The sequence below is a fragment of the Leucopleurus acutus genome (genome assembly GCF_964270905.1).
Source record: "Leucopleurus acutus genome assembly, chromosome: 9".
Classification (NCBI taxonomy): domain Eukaryota; kingdom Metazoa; phylum Chordata; class Mammalia; order Artiodactyla; family Delphinidae; genus Leucopleurus; species Leucopleurus acutus.
Window position 1 is genome coordinate 80979801 of NC_139144.1, and position 25863 is coordinate 81005663.

A 25863-nucleotide genomic window follows, 5' to 3' on the forward strand; every position below is an offset into this window, starting at 1 on the left:
TTTTTTTTTTTTCTTTGCGGTACGCGGGCCTCTCGCTGTTGTGGCCTCTCCCGTTGCGGAGCACAGGCTCCGGATGCGCAGGCTCAGCGGCCATGGCTCACGGGCCCAGCCGCTCCGCGGCATGTGGGATCTTCCCGGACCGGGGCACGAACCCGCGTCCTCTACATCGGCAGGCAGACTCTCAACCACTGCGCCACCAGGGAACCCCGAGAAGCACTTTTATTTTTAACTTTTAAATACTTAAGATTCTTTTTCTCTCTCCAGTTCCTTTATTTTTTAAAAAAATTTTATTGAAGTATGGTTGATTTACAATGTTGTGTTTATACCTAAGATTTTTTTAAAAAGTTGTTATTATGAGGTGACTTCTATGTTGATTCTCTTATAATTCCAGTTTTTTATATTAAACATATATTATTACAGTAATAGGAAAATCTCAGTCACAGGAATTATTTTTATATAATACTATATCATAAAATTAAAACACGGCATTCACATGTGTGAAACTTCTGAAAATTGTAAAGCACTATAAAATTTAAAGAATCTTTCATTAAGAACAAACATGGCACTTATTTGTAAATCATAGTTTGAATTAATTATTGTTTACTGAGAACAGCTAAAATGTACTGAACATTTATGTGCCAGGCACTTTAGTGATGCTAACTCATTTAACCCTCACAGCAACCCTGTGAAATAGGTGATTACCATTCCACTTTACAAGTGAAGAACTGAGGCACAAGGCGGTTAAGAAATTTATGCCAGGAGTACACAGTGATGGGGCTACAGCCGGGTTGTACACCCCCAGCCACTGCAACAAAGTCGTACTGCTATGGTATTACATTGTCCTTTAGTAGTTCTCATTATGCCTTAAAACATTTCATCAATTATTCACATCTTTCACTACAAACACACCTAACACTATCACTCTCTCAGATATACTTAGTCAATCTGATGGTTAAACCTTTCTATAAATTTATTCATTTTATCAAAATGGACATCTGAGTGATTTCCAGCAGTTCCCTCAAAACCAGGGGCATGGAGATGAAGTGATGAGGGTTAGCTGGGTTTCTGCTCAAGAGGAAGTTAGATTAACAAACGACCTTTCTTGGTACATCTGTACTAGTGTGAGAAAATGTGTAACCTAGTATCAGACTGGCAGGGTTTGTTAATAAAAAAGTGGAAATAATAAGGTTGTGTTAGGAAAAGCATGTTCAGTGTATACAAACTGATCGATTTGGTTGAAGCTGGGGGTTTGTATTGGGTATGGAAAGGAGAAAAAGTTGTAAAGACTAGATGGGGACAGGTTTTTGAAGAATTTGAATGCTAGGCTAAAAAATGTAACTCTAATCCTACAGACAATGGGGAAGCACAAGAAGTTTTTCAGTAGACATATTAAATAGTATTCCTAAATTCCCGACTGCGTTGGAAAACAGGTGAAACAGGAAAATCAGTACAAAAGTCACTGAACAGCTTTTTGGGTTGTTTTTGTTGTTGCTGTTAGAATAGAGATTGAATTGGGGTTGGCAGAACGAATGGATTTATCTGTGGGAAAGACTATAGAGAGAGAGGTATTAACTACAATGGGTGAAGAGGAAGTGGTTAAAGACAAATGTAAAGATCAGTCTAACTGGCAGAAAGGATAAGGCTCCCAATTTCACAAAGCTGGAAAGAGCTGACATTCAAATTTTCTCTGACTTTTGTTCTATTGCTATGCCCTTCTAATCTACCGTCAAAAGAAATTAAAAAAATTTTTTTCATAAGTTCTGATACATGAAATAATCAAAGACACTAAAAGATACTCACAGTTTTATAAAGGCAATAAACATTCCTTTTTTAAAATTACGAAAATAAGATGTGCTTTTCCTCTGACTTAATACTAGCGTACTATCCCTTAAGGATATCAATGATTCCAGGATGAATGATTAGAAATGTTAATACTTGCAAACCCTTTGCTCATGCTCATTCATGTCATCAACACTGGTACTAATGAACATTTAAATTGTGGTGATGATTCTTTTTATAATCAGAACACACGTCTATCTGACTAAAACAAGCTCATTTGCTATCTTCCCCACGATCATGGGCTTACAACGATTTTCAGGCATTTCAAACACAGTCTCGATGGGAAACTGTGGCTGTGATGTTACCTCCTGTCACCAATACCCAAACCTGCTAAACTCCAGCTCTGATCATAAAGAGAAGATTAGGAAATATTCCTAATGATCATGTGTTATTTGAAAGAATTACCGAATTAAGTACACTACTAGACACGTTGGGACTACTTCTGAAGAGATTGTTTTTAATCAATTCTGTATTTCCAGACACTACCCTATCGATCACTACTTCCCACCAACACTCATTTTCGTCCCTTTGGACCTCTCTCATATGCCCCTAAGCTATTTTACTCCTTTTGTTTGGGGCTTCCCAATGAGGCCAGCTTTGCTGCAACATACGTTGGTCAAGTTCTTTTAGTGCTGTTGCCCTTCCCTGATGCCATGCTTCACTCTTCCTAACTTATGTAATCTTCAGGTGCCTACATTTCTTGATGATTTGGGCCATGTTTGGACCCTTTGAAATCTTTACAAATCTTGGTAGCAATCAGCCCATTCTTTTGCTTGTCCCCTCGACTCCTCTCCCATGTAATGTATCCAAGACCCTTCCTATCTGACTGATGGCCAAAGTGCTGGCTCCTTTTTGGTGTCTCTTCATTCTTCTTCGGCAGTTGTCGGGAAGAATATTTTCATGAAGTATTTTTGAGCTTATGTAAATGGAGTAAAAGTGTTCACCAAACAGAACGGACAGAACAACTCCTGAAATAAATGGGACTACTTCAAATCAGGAGGCGCTACAGGAGAAAGAAAGTGAGTAACTTATTGATTCCACAGAGATAGTATGAACAAAGCTCAAGCCTAGCTCTTTTTTGCCCTTAATAAGTATGGGTTACGTGATCCGTCATTCTTATATACGAACCCTGAGGTATAATGCTGCCCACACAAAATGCTGCTAAAGCCTCCTTCTACGTTCCAACCACATATCACAGGAATAGTCTAAATATAAATGTCTGCAGATAATAGATATTAGAAATTTACTTCCTCCATCATAGTTTAGACAAAAAAGCTTTTTTAAAAAGCTTTTTTAAAAAAAGAAAGCATCGCTATAGAGAATAACAAAGTTTTTAGACAAGAATACATTTTTTTTTTCATAATATAACTTTTAGATTTCATACAGAAATCTGTGGACTAATGAAGTTTCCTGCACTTCGTCTGGGGCAATAATGTTCTGAAGCACACTCCAATAAACTTATATTACAGTGGTACCAATTAGACAGCATTATAATTTGAAGTTTATAACCAATATATCCAAACAACCAATCCAAAACCTTGAATACAAAAGATCTGTGAACCTAAGTTGTGCATTCTCCTCTTTCTTTGGAAAAGAAAACATTCATTCATTCAACAAATATTTATTTAGCTTCTGATAAGTGGTAGGCAATCTTCTAAAAACTGGGTTTAAAAATAGCAGTGAATAAGGCAAGGTACTTATCTTACAGAAACTAGATTTGGTTGGGGAGCTAGTTAACAGCAAATCACCCAAATGGAGATAACATTCTAGATGGTGAGACAGTCTATAAGCAATAGTCACTACCTATAATATCGGGTAATAAGAGTTTTAAGGATTGAAGCAGGTTAAGAGAGCTGGCAGCAAGGCAAGAAGAGCACCGTTCTATACAAGGTGGTCAAGATGAGCCTCACTGCAGAGATGGTATCTGATCTGAAAACTGGCAGAAGTGAGGCGGGGGTGGATGTGGAGTAAGAGTATTCTGTAGTAACATCAGTAAATGCTACAGTCCTCTACCAGGAGCCAGCTAAGAATGTCCAAGATGCAGCTGTAGAACTCTAATCTCAAAGACACTAATCACTCCCAGTGATTATTTTCATAAAATGTCAGCATATATAATTGACTACTCAATTACCTGAATGTCTTGGGTACTATGCTAACTACAAAATAAAAGTCTTTTACTCAGTAAGTATTGCATAAGCTATTCAGGCTTACCAATGCCTCCTTAAACAAAGCACATACACAACACTAGTTTAAAAAAACAAAAAAAATACCTGAGATGAAATTAAAACTAACTTATTTGGTATATACAAATTGAGATCAACAACTTATTGGAAAGAGAACAAATTTTAATACCACAAAGAGAAAGATCTGATAGACTGTTTAGACCTATGTCGGTCAAGTAATACTTGTCTAATGATTTAAGGAAATTAAAGCTAGCAATTGCACTAAACCTACAAAAGGCACCACACTAGTTATTTAAAATAATACACTTTGAGAGCACATGCCATTTTTCAAAGAAGTTAGACTGCACTGGACTAAAATAAAGAGAGAAATTCTATCAGATTCTTCTCACTTGCTATGAAATGATCTCCAGGTGTTCTTTCTTAGAACTGGAGCTTATTTCTTAGATAAATCATTCAGGTCAGTTGCTCAGACACAGTTGAAAGCTCTTAGGCAATACAGTTGACCCCTGAACAACGTGGAGACTGGGGTGCTGAACCTCCACTCCGTCAAAAATCCTCCTATAACTTTGGCTCTCCGTATACACGGCTCCTCCGCATCCTTGGATTCAACCAACCGCTGATGGTGTGGTACTGCAGTATTTACTACTGAAAAACATCCCAGTATAAGTGGCCATGTACAGTTCAGATCCATGTTGTTCAAGAATCAACTGTATTTTCCTCTTCCTTCCTTTGGACATAGAGTAGACAAAATAAAGTGAGCACCCAAACGTACACACTAAGAGAAACAAACCACCGCCACCACCTACAGCCATAACAGCTGTCAAATAAAAATGTAAATTAAAGCCTAACAATAAGCAGAAGGCCCTAATGGGGGATTAATGGGGATATAACTTTTATACTCTCAAGAAATCAGTGAGGATTTGTGCACTGCTATTGTCCCATCTGTCTTTGAGCGTTTTCTTCCAAATAAAGTCAAATGATGTGATGTGATTATAATGTGTATTATAGTTTAAGGAATTATACATTTTTTTAATGTTTATTTTAATGATTGTTACTAGTTAACTGAGAATTTACTATGGAACAGGCACTGTGCTACATGCTTTATCAGTCAGTATATCTCATTTCATGCTCAGGACAATCCAACTTCATGGTGGAGAAAAGTGAGGCTATGAGAAGTTAAGACCTGACCAAGTTTGCATAAAAAGTGACAGGACTAGAATTTGAACCCAGGTCTAACTTCAAAGTCTGTGTTCTGTGTCACTCTGCACGTTGCTTCATGTCTATGGAAATGTCCTCAAAGAGAATAATGCGGATTGAAAATCACTTAACTGTTTCCACCCTGCCCAGGAATATAAACACTTCCATCTTTCTTTCCTTAAGGGAATCCTAATTTTAGACGTAAAGAATTAAAAGATTTCAGAGCGGGAAGAAACTTAAAGATCATTTAATGAGTTCAATATGTTGTATAAAGATGAAGAAACCAAGGAGGCACGTGACTGTGGACTCAGTGCTACCTGAAAGCAGAGCTGGCTGGAGCCCAGGTCTCCCAGTCCTGGCCCCCTACTGCCCAGCTGCAGCCCTCCTGAGTGCTGGAGAGGAGTAGAGCAGGGGGTCAGAAGTTGGGGGTGAAATGGAAATGTCTTATTTCTTGAAGTGTTTTTGTCTGTTTCATATTTTAAATATTTAATATTTTTCCTTCTTTTACTAGTATCTCAACTCAAAGATGTACCTGCCTTAGGGTTTTATTAATAGCTAAATATATTATTACTGTGAGCTAGCCAGCCACCCCTGTAAGCACATTATACACATTAAATGTTTCTCCTCCAGACAATTCTATGAGGTAGGTTCTACCAACATTTTAATTTTGCAGATGAGCAAACTGAGGCAAAGTTATGAAAGTTTTATAACTTGCCCAAGATCTCCTAGCTACTAAGTGATGGAGCCAGAATTTGAAGGCAGGCAGTCTGGCTCCAGAATTTACACTCCTAAATGACACTGTCCCTTTAAGTACTGGAAGGGCAGGACTCCTCCCAGGCTAGGCTCTCCTGAAGGCATCCTCTCAAAGGTCTCCCTAACAATCAGATTTCTGGTAAAACAAATTTAACTGTTTTTAGTGAAAAGAAAACCTATTTCCTTTTTTTTTTTTCAGTTCAATAAACTGCATTCTTTCATCATAAAAGAAGTATGATGACATCACAGAAAATTTGGAAAACAATGTCACCCACAGTTGTATTCTATTTAGTAGGTCTAGTATATATCCTTTCTGAATTTTCATATGCATTTAACACCATCAGAGTACAAACAATTCTATATTGTGCATTTTTCAAATTAACCTTATACAACAGAAGCCTGATGTTTCTAAGTCAGTCATGATACTTCCTTTCCTCGCCTTGAGAGGATTCAGATATACCCCCAAATCTGCCACATCCCTCCCTGTTGCCCCCGCTTTTACCACTTCTATTCCCCCTGAACCCTTACACCCTCTCTCTGATGACATACTACGGAATGAGTAAAATATGCACCTGGCGAGGCCAGGGAGGAAATGATTCACTGAGTTATAATTTTCCAGGGGTCTAAGGAGCCGTTCAAATTTTGTAGCCCACTGTCTCCTTCAGTAATTGGTGAAACTGAGGCCAAAAAGATGCAGTGACTTACCCAAAGTTAGTGACAGAACTGGGGCCAAAATACAAGCATCTTGGCTCTTAAACTACTGCTTACTCTTCAAACTCTTATAGTACTGTCCTCCATCTATGCCACTATTCAGCTACAAGTACCAGAGAAATGAACTAAAAATAAATATCTTCAAATAACGTACAAATTTTTCTTGACCTTCCACAATGCCCAGGCCTTTAACCAGCCCAAGATTTTTGCTTTATTAACACAGTGTTACTATTTCCAAACTTCTGGATATGCACAAATGCACAAATAAAAAGTACCACTGTGTCAAGTATATAGTACAAAAATTTTACAGCAAGGCATCAATCAAGAAGAGGAAACCATTCCATTACAATTATGTGCATTAACTCTTTATAAAATTTTATAGTATTCCTAAATAGTTTTCACGATACCTTCTTGAAAAGTGCTCCAAATTAATTAAGGTAACCAATGAATATGGTCTGTGGTTTCTGAAAGAAAATAAAGAAAAAAGGAACTCATCTGCTACCCTTAATTATCTGACCTAAAGTACCTTTGTTTAAGATGCCCAAATGTGATACTGAAGGGTGTCTAAAAGCAAGAGAATAGTTATTTGATGCATAAAAAGTAGAAGAAGATAACACAGGTTAAGATGTTAGCCTCCTAGAGAAAAATCCTGTGTTGAACAGAAAGCCACAGTTTGAGCTTAAAGTTGCAGACAAACTAATCCGTCACAGGAGAAATCAGAGAAGTTTTGCAAAGGAGTATAACAAGTTAAGACATTTAGCTTAATAATTATTAAAACTATGTTTCTAACATTATAATAATTTATTAATCACTAGTTAATTAAAATGAAAACCATAACTCAATGATTTATATTAGTATATATAAAATGACATGAGTATTAAGGTATTTGGAACATTTTTATCATTCTACAATGACTAAATCAACGTTTATAAAGGACCACAGACAGCCCTTCTCTCCTGAAAACTGTATCCAGAAAAAGAATCAATCATTTATTAAGAAACTAGCAAACACTTTGTCAGAAGTTTTGGCACGGCTACAAGGAGTGGGATTTCTATGAAACTGGGGTAAGCCAGATTGAGGTAATAAATTGGGAATGCAGAGATGTCAAAACATGGTTATTTTAGACAAGGACATGTAGAAAAGTCATGCTAAAAGGTCGATTTAAAATGAGGAATCAATTTTCCTTGGAAAAAAAAACCCCGACTTGTTTTTTTTTTGGAAGGTCCAGACCCTCTAAGTAAGCGCCACTTTGCCAAAAATAAGATTTTCCTCCTTTTGGTCTTCAGACTGTCCCCTAAACTACTTGAAGATAATAAACCCTAAGTCATAAACAAAATAATTCAACTTCATTAGAGTGCAGTCATTTCACTTTAGAGCAAATGCCACACTTGAACATTAAGAGTATGACTGAAAGGTTCCGTAGGCATCACACAGCAGACCCTGAATGCCTGGCCGGTCCTCTCTACAGGGAAGCACACGAAACCAATCAAGCAGCCAGCTTGGGGCTTATGCTGTTCTTCCTGCTGGAAGCTCACATGCTGTCTTGCCCCTACAGCAAGCAATGGGCCCAGGGCCTTTTCTACATTTATGATGTAAGTTAGGGAGCTTTATATATGATACTCTCAAAGTATTTCAAAACACCTATTCATTCAATAAATGTTCAAACTGCCAAGCATGACTTTACACACAGAGAATTATGAGATTTATATGGTAGTGATTTGGCTAAAATTTTATCTTACTGATTTTAACTGTGAAATAATCCTTCTATAGTTATATACTCATGAAGTTTTCTTTTTCTTTCTTTCTTTTAACTATAAAAGTAATCAGCTTCATGCAGACTACGTAGATCCCGGTCATAATGCTTCTACATATTTGTGGCAATTGAATTTTCATCTTTCTCCTTTTCAGTTGTAGATTTGTCATAATAGTCATTTGCTTTATTAGCCCCATTTTATTTTGCCTTTCTTTGGGCTGAGAAAATAACATTTGAATTAGGAAAACATGATTTAATAAAAACGACGACGGTAGTTCTGAGATTTAAGTTAATACTGCCTCTCAGCCACTAGGCTATGCTAAAGGACAGTCCATTTGTTCACGAACACTTCTGTCTTCCAGCCACCCCAAAAAAAGGAAGGAAGATATATTCTAAAGCTGAATGTGAATTATTTAACACTTAAAACCTAGCTGGAAATTCATTTAACAAATTTATATAAGAGTTTATGTAATTAGTTTATATGACATACCCCCAAAGAACAAATGAACCCAAATTTTTTATTTTTTTTTTTTGTGGTACGCGGGCCTCTCACTGTTGTGGCCTCTCCCGTTGCGGAGCACAGGCTCCGGATGCGCAGGCTCAGCGGCCACGGGTCACAGGCCCAGCCACTCCACGGCATGTGGGATCTTCCCGGACCGGGGCACGAACCCGTGTCCCCTGCATCAGCAGGCGGACTCTCAACCACTGCGCCACCAGGGAAGCCTATGAACCCAAATTTTTACTAGCTAGATGTCACATAGTAATGTTTAGTTTGGCTTTGAATGAATGAGTCGTCATTATGCTTATGTTATCCAAATTAAACATCTATTTTCATTTGCATGTAGTCAGTCCTATTAAAAATTTATAATGTATAGTCATGGACTGATTAATTACCAGAAGCATGAGCTTTAGATTGGTTATATTTTTCCTTCTGGTTCAAAAAAAGGTCATTTTAAAATGCAACAATTGGGGCTTCAGTAAAATCCATCTGTGAAGCACCACAGAAAAAGATGTATAAGGTTAGGATTGTCATGTGTGTGTCAAGTCATGTTTTCCCATATACATCTAAACACAGGGGTGATATTCAAAATATTTAAAACTGTTACCACACAGGCACTGAGAAACCTAGACAGGTGCTTGTGGTCCCTGCCCATAGTGATAAATTGCTATCATAGCAATGTTGAAATTCTGGTTGATCGTTATTATTACATTCAATAATGGTCTTACATAGCTTTTTTGAATAACTATTAGGAAATATGATATTCTTAATTATGCTCCCATAACACACCAACTAGCAGAACAACGTCACAGATATTTTCAATTCTAGAATTTCTTCCTTTTACATACCACAAACTGCAGTTACCCAAATGTCTGGCAATGCCTGCTAGTATCTTCGTAAAGGCAGGTCACAATAGCTCTCGAGCTTTACAGATTAAATTCAGAAACTATGAGACATTCTCTTTAGTCAGCTCTTTCACCCATAGTCTTGGGCAGAAGTCAACACCAGAACCATTCTGGGGGTCCTAATTTAGTCAAAGGTCTCTGAGATGTGATACAAACCAATTCTCCTTCGTTGCAAAGGAGTGATTAAAAAAAGCAAAAAAAAAAAAAATTCAAGTCTTAGAAAGCAGCTAGATCGCACCACTTGCCCTGAAGCATTTTAGAGCAAGAAAATGCCAAGGATTAGAGCAGAGCTTTCTTTCCACGGGAGCTGAAGGCTTCAGAACTTGCTATGTGCCCAACTTCATATTCAATCCTGGTTCTTGGGTCAATCTGAAGGCTCAAAGGGTATTCATCACAGTGCTGCCCATGTGTAAATCAGGGGCCATCTTGGCGTTACAGTGCATAGGTTCCCATTTCTTGCTGTACTATTCATCAAGAGACTGAGTTCAAAAGAGTAGGGAAATAACTACCATGTTTGGAACATAATGTGTTCTTTTTTTATCTCCCTCTAGTTTCTACTAGTCTCTAAGCACTTTAGAGCAGTAGTACTCTCTCTAGTCTTAAAGCACTCTCCAGCCATACCAAAATTGTCATGGCTGGCTAACAGCCCTTCCAGATCTCCTGCCTATGTATAGGCTATGCCATGTGGCTGGTGGCTGGACTGCCCTTCCTCCCCACTGCCCACCTGCTGAATTCATCCCTCAAGCTTCATCTCAAAAGTCAGTTGTCTTGTGAGACTTTCTTTGACTCCAGCTAGAATCAGGTGTTATTTCCACCCGTTCCCATTCCTCTCTTGTAGCGCTTATCACTATTATCATTATTCGTACACAAGCCTGAATCCCTGGCTAGCCAGTTCCTTCAGGCCTGGGATGGTATCTCATTGAGGCTTGCTCTGGTTGGCACAGAGGAAGTGCTCAATCCATGTCTGCTGCATAAATCAACAGTGAGCAGGTAGATGGAAGTGGGAAGAAAGAACTCTCAGTATTAAATCCCAGGAACTCCATCTGCATCATGAGTCATAGTTAGACTCTGCATTACTACATTAAAGACGCCATACTGTGGGATACCTAAATTATTGTTCCCTTTCTAAGAGCCCACCCGCTGAGGTCTTCTTCCCCCAGGTGAGACTAGTTCTGACACTGCATACACTACTGCCCACCCAAACCAAGGAAGCAATATGGTCCTTAGAGTCTCATCCCAGCTCTAGTAGATACATCTGGGCTGCCTCCTGCTCAGAGCCTCACTTGGTTTTCCCTAACAGTCATCTAAAGAATCCTTATCTTGTGGACTTACCAGTTAACTCTGCCACAGTGCCAGTGACTTGGCTCCAAAGCCAGCAGAGATGCCCCTCTGTACAGGCATGCACACAGACTGTTAGACTTGCTGCTAAGCTTGGGAGGAGACACTTTAGCAACTGCTTCTCTCCTTAGTAAGAAAAGTCTTCACATTCTTTCCTAGCGGCTAACACCCCTACGCTAGAATTTGGCTGTAGCAAGTCCTAAAGTATTAATCTGAGAAAGACCTGGGTTTTAAAAAACTCATTGAATTGTACTGAAGAGTTCAGACCTGTCTCCTCATCAGCTACAAGGGAAAAAGAATCTCAGAGATAGAAGTTGACTCTGACCCACAGCAATCCCCAGGGGCCAGCCCCTGCACTTCTGGTTATCCACCAACATCAGTTTCCTCCAGTATTGATCTAGTTTCTCACTCACATATTGCAATGAACACTCACGCCCCTCCCGTCAAAACTTGTACAGCCTCCTGGGTTATATCTGAACCACCATTAAACTCTAATGTAGTCTATGTAGGTTTAACTATTTCTGGGGATCTGAATTCTAGGCTTGTTTCAACTACTACTGTATTTTGAAATATATCTTACACGTTATCTCCATACATCACTGTTCTTTATCAATATAAGTGATGTGCAATACCAACATAATCAAGTACCAATAGTGTGTTAGCATGCAATCAGTTATATTAACTAAGTACCCATGTATTCAGCTATAAAGATGTCTACAGATTTAAAAAATTAAGTTAACCTATTAATGTAACTTGGGGGGAAAAAACTCCATGGGAATGTCTGATATATTGGCTCTCAGTAAAATGACAAAAGTGATACAATGGAATCCAATAATTCAGGAGAAAAACATCTCCAAGCACACTCACCCACTATGTTTCATGTGTGGTGGTTTATCCATTCGCACTGCCAATTTGATCTTTAAGTCAGAGTCCTGGCTGTTTTTTGGAACGATCATTCGGTGCAGCTCAGCTGACTTGGAGCTATTAGAAGTTGGGTATAATATCACCTGTAAGGGACACAAATAACACATTTAGGTGAATACAGAACGTCTAAGGAGTAGAACTGAAATCTTTTCTATACATTTTCCTGTTTGAAAAGGTGGTGTCGTGCTCAAATGTGTCTAATAAACCATTTCACTCCCCCCACGGCAGATGGGTTTTCAATACAGACTGGTTTATTTATTTATTTTTTTGACAAATATGTGTTTTCACATTATCACATAACGAGTTTTCTTCCTGTGTCACTTCATAATGAATTAATAGCACGGCGCCTACGGGTGAATTGACAGTTGAAAAATACTTAATAGACACCTATAATTTCAAGACCACTCTAAACTCCTCAGAGCAAAGAAGTTCAGAAAGAAATAGTCTTTGAAATTACAAATAGCATGCTCAAAAAGCAAAACCAATTATTTGAAGCAGCAAACATATACCTCATGTTTTAATATTTTCATTGCAAAGCAGTGTTAAAGGAAATCAACCCAATTAGAGATGGAAAAGACGGATCGTCGCGTTTTCTGCTCTAGATCAATATCAGAGAAGGATTTTTTTCCTGACTACATGTTCTCAAAACTATAAAGATGATATTATGATGACTGAAACAAAGTAATTATTTTTAATAAAACTGCCAAATTATCAAGTCGTTATTTCACAATCCCACATTCCACAGAGCCAACACAGGAAAGAAAAGCTTACTCTTCAGATGTTACGTACCATGTAGATAAAAAAAAAAAAAAAGTATTTTCCCCTTTTAGTCAGTCATGACACTACTTAGACACAGCCTATATTCAAGCCTTAATGAATATTTTTAAATGGGAGCACTATATTCTGAAGGATAAAATGAAGATATGAAATGCAGTACATCATATTTTAAGCCATTTCTTATTTTAAAGCAACGTGAAAAGTAAAAAAGCTTGAAGTTTCTAAGAAAATGAAAGAACTATAAACATGCTCAGGTATGATAAAATGTTTTCAGAGCACATCATGGCAACTGAATTTGACATGCTCTGTCAAAAAAAAAAAAAATCTTCATTTCCATGTATGAGTGAAAATATGCATGGAGAAATCTTCAGGCAAGGCTCTTTCTCTCTCTAGGAAAAACAACATAGTCATAGTCTCCAACTTCCAAGTTGTTAAATATATCTACTATTTTGAGACTTTTCTCAAACCTATCCATAGCCAGGTTCAGTCCAGCGTATCTACACACTTCAGCATATAAATGCTCAGCCCAAAGCAGATTAAACGGCATTTGTGACGTTTTCAAAACTTATGATCAGATTCTAGAAAGAGTTCTTTTTGACTGCTGAAATAGCCAATGGAATATTTTACAGATTCTTTCTTAAACAACAGTAAAGGAAAATAAATGAGTAATTTCTGGCTCAAACCAGCAGACAAAGGTGTGTCATTTTCAACTCAGAAGGTGATTCCGCAAGAAGAGTCAAAGACTAAAGAGCTATACATCCTCTGTAGCTTTTACTGCTATTTCCCAGCAAGTCTGAAAAGCTTTTTCTATTTCTCCCCACCCCATCCTTTTAAAAAGAATTTGGCACGAACCACCTACAGACTTTATTCCTTTTTAATTCTTCTTTCTATGTTTATATGAACATTGGTATTGTTCCAAACTCTAAATGTCGTATACAGGAAGAGAATATTTAAATTAAAACTTTCGACAATTTCTCATTTTCTAAATGCTAATAATGGGTTACTAAAAAAGGTCCCCAAATAACTGCAGTTTATCCCCAAATAAGGATCATCTCAGTACTGAACACCATCATTTCTGCCACATTTTAATGTTCTGATGGGTACCTCTAACTGAAGTCGGTGGAAGGATTTCCTGCGTATCTCTGTTCAATTAAACATTTGAGTGCTTACTCTGTGGGGACACAGAAAGATGAAAGAATATGGAGGACTCCATAAGGAGTTGATGGTTTCTTCTTATCAAAGCTAAAAACTCAGATAATATCTGGTAATATCACTTCTTTCTCTTGCCCTTCTATCCCTAGGGTGTGCAGCAGTTTTCCGATATTGTTAGTCTCTGGGTTTATTCACCATCGTTTGTTTGGCTTCTCTGTTCTATCACACATGTAGCTAACTCCCCGTGTTAAATTTCCACCATTTGAATGGCCTGGAATTTTCTGTCTTTCTGGACAGACTCTAATAAAGATGTAAACACTGCCATATGTAACAAATGAAGGCCCAGAGATATGAAATCTATTACTTCTAAAAATGGTACTGGTGAACAAACTCTGTTAAATTGTTACCAGGTTCCCAAATTGTACAAGCAGAAAGTGATCATACTCCTTTCCATGATTCAGCCATGGATGATAACAGACAAGGAAGAAGCACCCAAATGTGTAGAGCCCAAAGGGCCAGGGAGAATAAAGGACAAAACAATTCTTTTCAGATGCATAACAAGGGTCTAATCAAGAGATCCTGAACACTGTCAGGCAGGGTGTCTTCACAGTGCCTGCCATGACAGCATCTCACTGTTCTCCCTGGACACGTATTGCTCTGTATTTCCCACTTCACCTTTTTTTAGAATGGGAAGCTTAACTGTAGCTTTCCTGCCCCCTGCTCCACTGCTATATATTGGATTTGTGCTTGAGCAGGGTGGGGAGGGGAGACGGAACAGCAGGCAGTGAACACGAACCCTAGCTCATTGGGCACCAGGCTGCAAAGAGCCACAGCTGGACCTGATTGAGATGCTGGACCTTGAACTGGAAGTAAGGACAGGATGAAGCTTTGGGTTGTCTCCCTTGAAGTAAATGCATTCTATGGGTAGTTGGAAGGGTAACAGAATTGTTGTTACCTTGGCTATAGGGGTGAGCTATGGCAGATGATCTAACGTGTTCACCAAGATTCATGCTTTCCCTAGTATAGAACTGTTGCCAAGAAGCAGCTAGCCAGCCATATTTTCTAGCTCCCCTGGCATCTAAGTAGGGGCACATGAAAGTTGTAGCTAATGGAATATGAAGAAAAGTGGTAAATCGTTTTGGGGAATGATGATTAAGATATAGAAGTGAAGAAGGTATGCCGTCTTCGCTCATCTGCTAGCCAAAGGCAGAGGACTCCAATGCTCTAGCAAATAAGAGAGCCATAAGAGGGAAGAAACTAGAGCCCTGAATCACCACACGGAGGAAATCTACCCATCCATCAGGAACACCCATGATAAACTGTTATACAGGCACTATCGTTTTAAATTACTGAAATGTTGTCATTTGTTACAGCATTTAGTATACCAACTAGTACATCAACACAGAGTTTTGCTGCACAAGACTTGCCCAGGTAGTAAGTCCTTGAAGAATTTTCTTTCACGATAAGCAGATAAACAGTTCTACTTCAACACGACTTAGTTCACGTTCAGAGAGGGATGTCTGATGTTGATGGTACAATAATTAGAATACTTAAGAGACATAATTTATTAAGGATTCTTCTTGTATTTTAGGTTCACACATAAGTTAAATCGTAGCTCTGTGCAAAATAGTTAGCTTCTTACAGAATTTAGCAAAGTAGCTTATTCTTTGCTATTCATTTCTTAACTTTCCTACACGTATTTCTGCTTCTTCTAGTCTTTTAGTTTATTTTTGTCACCAACACTTTAAATGCCTTGTCATTTAGCATAACACAACACATTTTATGATTTATCTTAAATATAAAGCCAATGTATCTTCTTCATAATAAAACGTCAACATTACTTTCCATCTTTGCTAAAGTGTAATGGAAAACACAAAATGTTTTTTTCAGGCTTTGTTTAAAATTCTGTCAAATTTAATAGAGTCAAAACTTAAAATGAAGTGTAAAAATACACATGTACATAACATCTAGAGTAATATGGGGGTACAGAAGGATCTTTCTCTTAAAATATACTTGTACAAACTGACACCTCTACATTATTTTTCTTCTATTAAGATACATTAATTAAAGCCAAGCCATGTGCATCTGTACATATACATTATTTGAACTTTGTGGCCTATGAATTCACGACTTTCTAAATTTCTAAACTGTTTCAAAACTAAAAACCTAAAAACTGGGAGGAACAATCTAGAAGAACTGAGAGGGAGCTAGGTAGGCTCTGGGGTGAGGTAAAGAATTCACTGCCTTGTCCCATAAATCTCTCTTAGTCCAGAGGAAGAAAAAAAAAGACCACATGACTGCAGCAATTGCACTGTGGTCTTTGAGTAAAATAATACAGCTACATTTTTGGTATGAATCTAGCTCGGAGATAGGTGCAATCAACAATTCTTAAAGGAATCAGGACAGACTTCATAGAGGAATCACTGCTTCATTTTGGAGTCTAAAAGAATACATAAGATTTCTAAGATATTGTAAGATACAATATACAAGACACAATAAAAGACACAGGGAAGGGACTGATAAAGACATGAGGCCATTGCAACTGACCCACCCTTAGAAAGTAGGCACACAATCCCGATGCTGACATTCTTACCACTACCTTTGCTTCTCAAGCCCTTCCCCAAGCGTGACTGGTCAGCTCTTTGTTCCCAGGGGCCTATCCTTAGTCAGTTTCCATTGCTTGCCACCAAGGGAACTTCAACCAGTACAAACGTTCATGACATTTTCTGCCATGTCAATTCTCTACCTTATCAAAAGGTAAGGGGAGAGCCCCGTGGAACAGTAACTTTTAAGGGTTAAGAAAAGGAAGAGAACTCTATAATCAAGACCAGAGGCCAAGGAGACAGAAGAAAAACCAGAAGGGTGGGATGCACGACATTCAAGGCAGAGAGTGTTTCGGGGAACAGGAAGTGGCCGTCAGTGCCAAATGACACTCAAGAGGTCAAGCGTGGCAAGGAAGGAAAGGCTACTGCTTGGTTTAACAACAGAGAGGTCACTAGAGATCTCAGCAAGAGAAAGTTTAGGTGAGGCCAGACTATAATGGCTTGAGGGATAAAGTCTGTGAGAGGAATGGAGGAAGACATCACTTAATTCTTAAATGAACAAGATGGGGTGAGATAAGCAAGATCGTTTTGGCTGGAAGGGGGACTGTGTACAAAGGCGGGGGCGGGGTGGGTGGTGAGGATATGGCCACGTAGACTGAAGAGGGTAAGGAAATGGGAAGGTTGTGCCGATAGGTGAGATCCGAAAGGAAGAATGGGGATAGACTGTCAAAGCATAGGTTTTGCTAAGGAGTTTGTATGTTATCCCATAACGTGTAATCCAAAGATGCTTCTAAACCAGAGAATGACATGATCAAAACGTCATACTCTTGTGGAAAGGATAATCCCTGTCTATCCAGCTGTATACATTCTAGAGAGGAGTCATGTGTAGTCAAGTGTCTAACATCCAATTAAGAAATGAAATGGCCTTAGAAATACATCTTTAAAACAGAGTAAGAAGGGACTGAAAATGCTTTTAGCTGGAATGTTTCAGTTTGTGATTAAAATTTTTTTTTTTTTTTTTTTTTGCTGACAATCAGATGTCCTTGAGGCATAGGGTATTTTAAGGAAATGTCCAAGGGATCATCACTCCAGATAAGTAGAGCTATCTCTACGAGAAACCTTGACTTTTGGGGTTCAGTTGACATTTTTCTAACTTTCTCTTTCAACTGACAAATTTTTCAGTTTAGCAAAGATTCATGACAACTATGCCTTGTGAACCTTTTAAGTACCTTCTTGAGAGCTTAGAACCTTAAGAAAGTATGTACAGTGAAAGGACCAATTGAATTTACTTCATTTCAATAAATTTTTATTTAGCACATGTTAATAACTAGCATGTATTTTCTCCAATATCAGAGTCCTGTATTTTCACTGTATGGAGAAGATGAACTGGATGACTTCTGAGAGAAATCTACAATACATCCTTCTTAGTAACATTTTCCAGTGTTTTAATACACCTGAGGTTTTTTAGTCTAAATAATTTCTCCTTTAATGTCATTGCTTCCTGTCCTACTTGGCTGAAACAAAGAACACCTGCTCACTTTCACTAACACGAGGTCCTTCTGTATACTGAAAAATTAGCATTAAGTCTTCTGTGAACCTTATTGTCTGTAGGCTAAATCCAGTTCCCTTTATTTTCAAAGCTGGAAAGAATCCTGGAATTTACAATATAGAACTGATCAAACTCCCAACCCCTTAAAAATGTGCTGATGGCCCAACAGGAAATTACACATTTCCTTCCTTCTATATAGTACTTTTTTTTTTTTAATAAGAAAAGCCTTTAAAAAAATGAGTAAAAGAAGAAAAAGGAAAGTATTATCTGAACTATATATTTTTTCTTGGCATTTGCTTGTTAAAAAAATAGGGGTTATAAGCTTTGTTATTTGCATGATGGGGGTTGGAGAGAGCATGAAAAACAAACATCAAGGTGTGTAAATTCTTCCTAAATCTTGTCTGGCATCACTACTTAATAATGAACCACTGTATGAAGGGGCTCATGGACTGCATTTAGCAGAGTATGCTCCTTGAGGGCAAGGGCTCATAGTGATACCTAGAGTAATTCACCTGTGGCTGCTAGTGTAATTTAAGCCAGTATCTTTAATTAAGCCATGCTTTTGTTTTTGAAATTGAAGTACAGTTGATTTACAATATTGTGTTAGGTTCAGATGTACAGCATAGTGATTCAGTACTTTTGCAGATTATATTCTATTATAGATTATTATAAGATAATGGCTATAACTCCCTGTGCTATACAGTATATCCTTGTTGCTTATCTATTTTATATATAATAGTTGTAGCTTAATCCCATACCCGTAATTTGTCTCTCCCTCCTCCCCTCTCCCCTTTGGCAAACACTGGTTTGTTTTCTACATCTGTAAACCTGTTTCTGTTTTGCATATACATTAATTTGTATTATTCTTTTAGATTCCACATACAAGTGATATCATATAGTATTTGTCTTTTTCTGACTTATTTCACTAAGGATAATATGGTCTAGGTCCATACATGTTGCTTCACATCCTAAACTAGACACTTACCAAGTGTTTGTTGCATAGATGGGTGGATGCTTAGAGAAATTAGAAATAAAAATGCAAACCAAACATTGATAACTTCATTGAGGTGAAAAGAGAAAAAGGCTTGCCAACTAAAGTACTGCCAAAACTTGATAACAGAAAATGACAGTAGCAAAGGCAGAATTGGTACGCCACTTACTTGCCGGTCTCTAAAAGCTTCTGCAACTCTCATTTTTCCATTTCTGGACTGTAACGGGTAGAATATTTAGTCTCCCCCAAAATGCCTATTCCGAATCCCCAGAACCTGTGACTATGTTACTTACCTGGCAAAGGGGAATTGAGGTAGCTGATGGAATTAAGGTCACTAACTAGTGGGCCTTAAGAAAGGGAGATTATCCAGGTGGGCCCAGTGCAATCACAAGGGTTCTGGGAGGTGGAAGGGGAAGGCAGAGGAGTGACGAAGCAAACTGACATGAGAAACACTTGACCAGCCATTGCTGGCTTTGGAAATGGAAGAGGACCATGCATGAGCCAAACACAGGCAGCCTCCAGAGGCTGGAAAAGGTAAAAAAACCTGCCTTCTCCCTTTTAGGTCTTCTGGAAAGGAACACAACCCTGCCAACACCTTAATTTGAGCCCACCAAGATTCGCTGTGGACTTCTGACCGGCACAGCTGTAAGATAATAAATTTGTGTTGTCTTGAGCCACTAAGTTTTCAGTAATCTGTTAAAGTTACAATAGGAAACCAATACACAGCCAATAAAAGCTGCGCTCTGATTACAAAAACACTAAATTTACCTTTTAAAAAATTTCTTCTACTAACTGTGTCATTCAAAGATTCTTACAGACAGATTTCTATCATAATCTCTGATTACTTTAAGATGTTTTGGGGTGTGATTATTTCTCTCACTTTCCTGAGGTATTCTGCTTGCATTAAATCTTTTGAAAAATACTCACTCAGTGTTACTTAACTTAAAGTTTTCATTTTCCTCACCACAAAACAAAAGAAAAAATTGAAAAGGATTCACAATGAGACAGCTTACTTTGGTTACTAGAATGAAGACCATCATGCATATATTTCTAACAAATTTCAAGTTCCATATACCCAAATGATCAAGGATTACATCTTCTATTTCAGTCTTCAAGAAAGACTTTGAAAGACATAGTCAAATTTGTCAAGATATTTTTCAGGGCTCAGTTAAAGATACTGGCCTTTACTAATCTTCATATATCACTTTTATTGCCTGTAAGTTCTCAATTTCATACTTCTCCTTGAGTGGAGCAATATATTCCATCCGAGCTACATCTGTGTCTTTAAGACTTACGTAGACAGGAAAGCATTATTATTCTTGATCTATTCCCCTCAGCCATAAATTATGAATAGCAGTAACCTTTATATTTCCTTACCAATAAAGTTTCTATTAGAGGACACTGCATGAGTAGCTTTATCATGTTTCTTTTTACTAGTCTGGTTATAATAATGCCTGGCATTTATAAAGAACTTTTCAACTCAGTGCCTCAAAGTGCTTTGGGAAATTTAAACTAATTCTCACATCACCCTTAATAGATAGGCATTGCTCTTGTTGTGTAAATAACTTGACACTGAAGTTAAATGAATACCTAAGGGACATTACTTCAAGATAACAATAGACACTTTCAATTTTACATACCCTCCCCAACACATTCCCTTCATAATTTCACATACATTATAATAACCAATTTAGCTTTGTTCTCATTCTTTGGTTATTAAGAACTATAAGAACTCTTAGAGCCCAAATCAATTTTATTTCTGTCAATCCATACATAGGATGGTAGGATGGAAAGGAGGAAGTTATGTTAATGCCTAAACTTGGATTACTTCAGTTGCAGTCCTTAAACTGAAGACAATTATAGCAAAGTGTTTGGGAACTGAAAAATTTACAGATAAGTGTTGGTATTTTTATTAAAAACCAACTGCCACCCTGAAGAGTGAACGTGAATTATTATTCTTCATTTGAATACGGAATCAAAGCAAGGTCTAATAATTACAAGCTAACAATTTGCCAAAATGATAAGATTCATGAAAACCTTCCCAATTTGTCATTCTATACGTATACAAACTAGTCAGAAATCCTTTATAGAAAAGGAAGATAGGAGAGTAGGAGGTTAAGAATTCTCAGTGTTCCATTTTCACATGCTCCAAAGAACTGCATGAATTTAGAGAAATATGACAAGATGGAAGTAGTGGGGAATAAAGGTCAAGGGAGAGAGGTTCAGTGACCTGTTCATGCCCTCTTGGCTATTACGGCAGAGCCAAGACCAGAATCAATGTCTTACGGAAGGAGGTTTCAAACTGTCAGTTTGTGATGCTCAACAACTAAGTAATCTGAATGTTGGACCTTTGACCTAAAGACTTTATTTCTGACTCATTCAATACATATAATAAAAACTAGCAGGGAATAAAGTACTTAGCTTTTCAGTATCAGTGCTAGAGACAATAAAGGTGGCTATTCCTAAGAGGTTTTGTATAGCTCCCAGAGGCACAGGGACTTCTTCATGCAGTAACTAAAAGAAGAAGTTAGTAATGGATGTCAGGATGTTCCAACCTGCTTCTTCTATACATTATAACTAGGAGATGGGCTGAACATCCTAGAACCTCACTCTTGCTATAGGATCCAAACCATGTATCATTCCACAGTTGCTGTTTCAGCTTATCACTTGGTTAGGGAGCTCAGGTGTTCAAACAAAAACTGTCTACGATAACTCTGCAAAGGAGAAATGAAACTGAAACTTCAGGAGATTGTTCATTTGTTCATTCATCCTTCCAACAATAATTGGACACGTATTACACATCAGAAACTGTTAGACAGGTGCTATTGCTGAAATAATATGTTCTATGTCTTACCTTCAATGGGAAATGGAGATATAATATTGTAAGGCTCATAAACTATACACGAAGTGTTATAGTATCATTTGAACTTAGACTAAACATAAGCAACACTTAAAATAACAGTTACCAATAATAAGCAAAGAAGAAAAAATGGAACCATAAAAAATATTCAATTAGTCTAAAAGAGGAAAAAAAGGAGGAAAAAGGAAATAAAGAACATATAAAACAGAAAAAGCAGCTAAATGACAGATTTAATCATATCAGTAATCATATTAAAATACAGTTTAAATACTTACTGAAAGGCAGAGATTGTCAGATTGAATAAAAAATAAAGACCCAATGATATGCTGCTTCAATCAACATATTTTAAATGTAAAGAAACAAATAGATTAAAGGATGTAAAAAGATATAATAAGCTAACACTAGTTAAAAGAAAGCTGGGATAGCTAAGAAAAAGAAGATTTTAAACCAAAGTATATTACCAGGGATAAGGAAGTTATTTCATAGTAACAAAGTGGTCAATTAATGAAGAGGAAATAGGAATCCTAAATATTTGTGCACCTAATAACATATCTTCAAAATACAAGCAGCAAAAAATGACAGAATAGATCCATAATTATCCTCAGGTTAGTAACAGTCTCTCAAAAATTGCTTTTTAGGGCTTCCCTGCTGGCGCAGTGGTTGAGAGTCCACCTGCCGATGCAGGGGACACGGGTTCGTGCCCCGGTCCGGGAAGATCCCACATGCCGCGGAGCGGCTGGGCCCGTGAGCCATGGCCGCTGAGCCTGCGCGTCTGGAGCCTGTGCTCCGCAACTGGGGGGGCCACGGCAGTGGGAGGCCCGCATACCGCAAAAAAAAAAAAAATTGCTTTTTAGAAAGTAGATACAAAAATTCAGTAAGGATATGGAAATAACAGTAACTTGAACTATCTGACATGTATAAAACTCTACTGAACGAAAGAATATGCAGTCTTTTAAACTGTGAATGTGGAACATTCACAGGATAGACCCTATTATAGGCTATAAACTAAGCCTCAATAAATTTATAAAGGATCCAAGTCATATCAAGTATATTCTCTAAGCCCAATAGACTGCAATTAGAAATTCATAACATAGAGAACTCCAAAAAATCTCTCACATATGTGGAAACTAGCACAGTTTTAGTAACCCATGGGTCAAAGAAATCAAAATAAAACTTAGAGAGTATTTTGAACAGGATGAAAATGAGAAAAAAATCTGTGGGATGCCACTAAGGCAATATTTAGGGAGGGTGGCACTTAGAGCACTAAATGTCTATATTAGAAAAAACAGATTTTTCTCAAATCATTGGCTTCAGCTTTAATAGAAAAAGTATCATGAATTAAACTCAAAGTAAATAGAAGAAACAATAAAGATCAGAGCCAAAATAGATTAAATAAAAATTAGCAGAAGGAACTTTATCAACTTGATGAAGGGGGTCTACCAAAAACCTACAACTAATGTTATACTTAATGTTCAAAGACAATGTTTTTTCCTTAAGATCAAGAATAAGACTAGGATGTCCACTTGCACCACTTCTATTCAACACTGTATCGGACATCCTAATAAGTACAATAAGACAACCGAAATAAATAAATAAAACCATCTAGATTGGAAAGAAGAAGTAAAATTGTCTTTATTTGTAGACAACAATATTGTCTATGGAAAAACAATCAATCTACCGAGATACCAGTAGAACTAGTAAGTGAGTTTATCAAGGTTGCAGGATGTAAGATCAGTATAGAAAAGTCAACTACATTTCAATATACTAACAATATCTAAATTAAGAAAATTAAAACTAACAAAATGATGCTATTTAAAATAACAAAAATATGAAATACTCAGTGATAGATCTGGCAAAAGAAATGCAAGACCTGATCATTGAAAACTATTTAAGACATCACTATGGGGAATGAAATAAGACCTAATAAATGGAGGGATATACTGTGTTCATGGGTCGGAAAACTCAACTCTGTTGATCAACTCCCAAACTGATCTACATATTCAATGCAGATTTCTTACATATGGCACCAAAAGTACAAGCCATAACAGAAAAAAAATTGGACTTCATCCAAATTAAAAACTTCTGCTCTTTGAAACACACTGTTAACAGAATGAAAAGACAAGCCAAATTCTGGGAGAAAAATATTTACAAATCATAAACCTGATAAAAGATGTGTAAACAATATATTATGGTCTTTCCAAACTTAAGAATAAGAAAACAAGTAACCCAATTAAAAACTGGAAAAATGTCTGAACAGATTCTTCATCAAAGAAGAGGTACAAATGAAAAGTAAGCATGCAAAAAGATGTTAACATGATTAGTACTAGCTGTTACTGAAGTATAAACTAAAACCATAATGAAGTAACACTACACGCCTATTACAAATAAGGAATTGGTACAGTGTGTACGTTGAATACTTGTTCTATCTGGGACTGAGGCAGCCCTCTATTTTTCTGAGGAAACTGAAATGTCAACTTCTGCTACTATAATCACCCACATGGACCCATCATGCAGGATGCCTATTTATAACTTGCTCTTTTAGTGGTGAGAATGTAAGGAAATGCTTTCCTCTACCTCTACAGTGAGGATGCCAGCCAACTCCTCAGAGAAGGTCTGAGGGAGACTCACTGAGGAACAAGTGATGCACATTATCAAAGGTTCCTTTCCAAGTCAGACTCAGGATGGCAGTAAGTCCTCTCCTCTAGCACTTCACAGCATGTAATTAATGAGACAGATGTAATCAACTGCTGCTAGAAAATACATCTAGAAAGACTTCGCATCATATATGAATGATCTCTGGCCCTTCACCTGTCTGTGGTCCCTTTCTTGTCACTGGAATGGCTTCTGAGATATGATAACAAAGGCTTGTGACAAATGGCTACATGAAAGGACTAAAGGAGGAAGGAGAGCTTTTCCGTGATTTTTAGTTTCAGAAAAGGAATACCACTTGTTAGAACTACAAAAATAAAAGTTTGCTCTGTTTGAGGAGGTGAATTAGACATATATGAAACGCAAATGAATTTCCATTCCATTTTGCAGCAAATGATATTAACTTGTTGGCTAAAATAGCAGTCATTGAGTACCGGCTATTTCAATGAAATTGGACCTTAAATTTTGCTTTCAAATGGAAGTAAAATGCCTATGATTATGATTTCACTAGCAGCTTCTTTAATGCTTTTTTGACATATATAGATGAATCAAATTTATATAATGCTGGAAAGTTTAATCCTCAAATATAAATTTTGTCTGAGTGAAGGGAAGGCCTAAAGTGATTTTTATGCATTTAACTCTATAATTATTTGTGAAAAATCAGAATTGTTAATTAGTCAATAAAACATCTGTAGTCTATTCCTGATCTATTACTCTGTATGTTGAAATAAGTTCTGTGATGACTCCCTACAAACCAGGCAATTAGAGACATGTTTTAAACTCTATAGGTCCTAACCAAGGTGCCTGAAAGATAATAGTACATTTTAATGGAATAATCTATTGAGCAAGGCTAATTTATCTTAATATTTAAAATGTACCTGAAATTTCCATATAATATCAATATTTAAATTTGTAAAACATGCATAATGATTGTCACTCTGCATTATTAGCTATGAACATCTCCATATTAAGAAATGTTTACTAGAAGTACAGGTGTTGAAATATTATTTAATCAAATGAGAAAAAAAGATGACGTTCTAGCTCCACTGCACCATAAAGGAAAATAGATTCTGATTTATACACTTCTCCAACCTCAGGGAGGCAGAAGAACCAGCACCCTCCTGTGTATATTGATGATGTGATACCAAGGCCACAAACTTAGAGTGTATGAATAGACAATAGGTTCTTTTTCTAACAACTGTCAGAAAGAATGTCTTTACAGCAACACTCTAAAACTAAA

General features: G+C 37.2%; 1 protein-coding gene across 5 annotated transcripts in view; it reads right to left on the bottom strand.

Moving 5' to 3' along the window:
• Positions 1–25863, bottom strand: part of CADPS2 (calcium dependent secretion activator 2) — a 484769-nt gene that overhangs the window by 224407 nt on the left and 234499 nt on the right. For all 5 annotated transcript variants that reach the window (XM_082846689.1, XM_082846688.1, XM_082846687.1 and 2 more), the window contains exon 8: positions 12046–12185. In XM_082846689.1, the coding sequence (XP_082702815.1) occupies positions 12046–12185 (140 nt within the window). The remainder of the gene's footprint in view (positions 1–12045; positions 12186–25863) is intronic.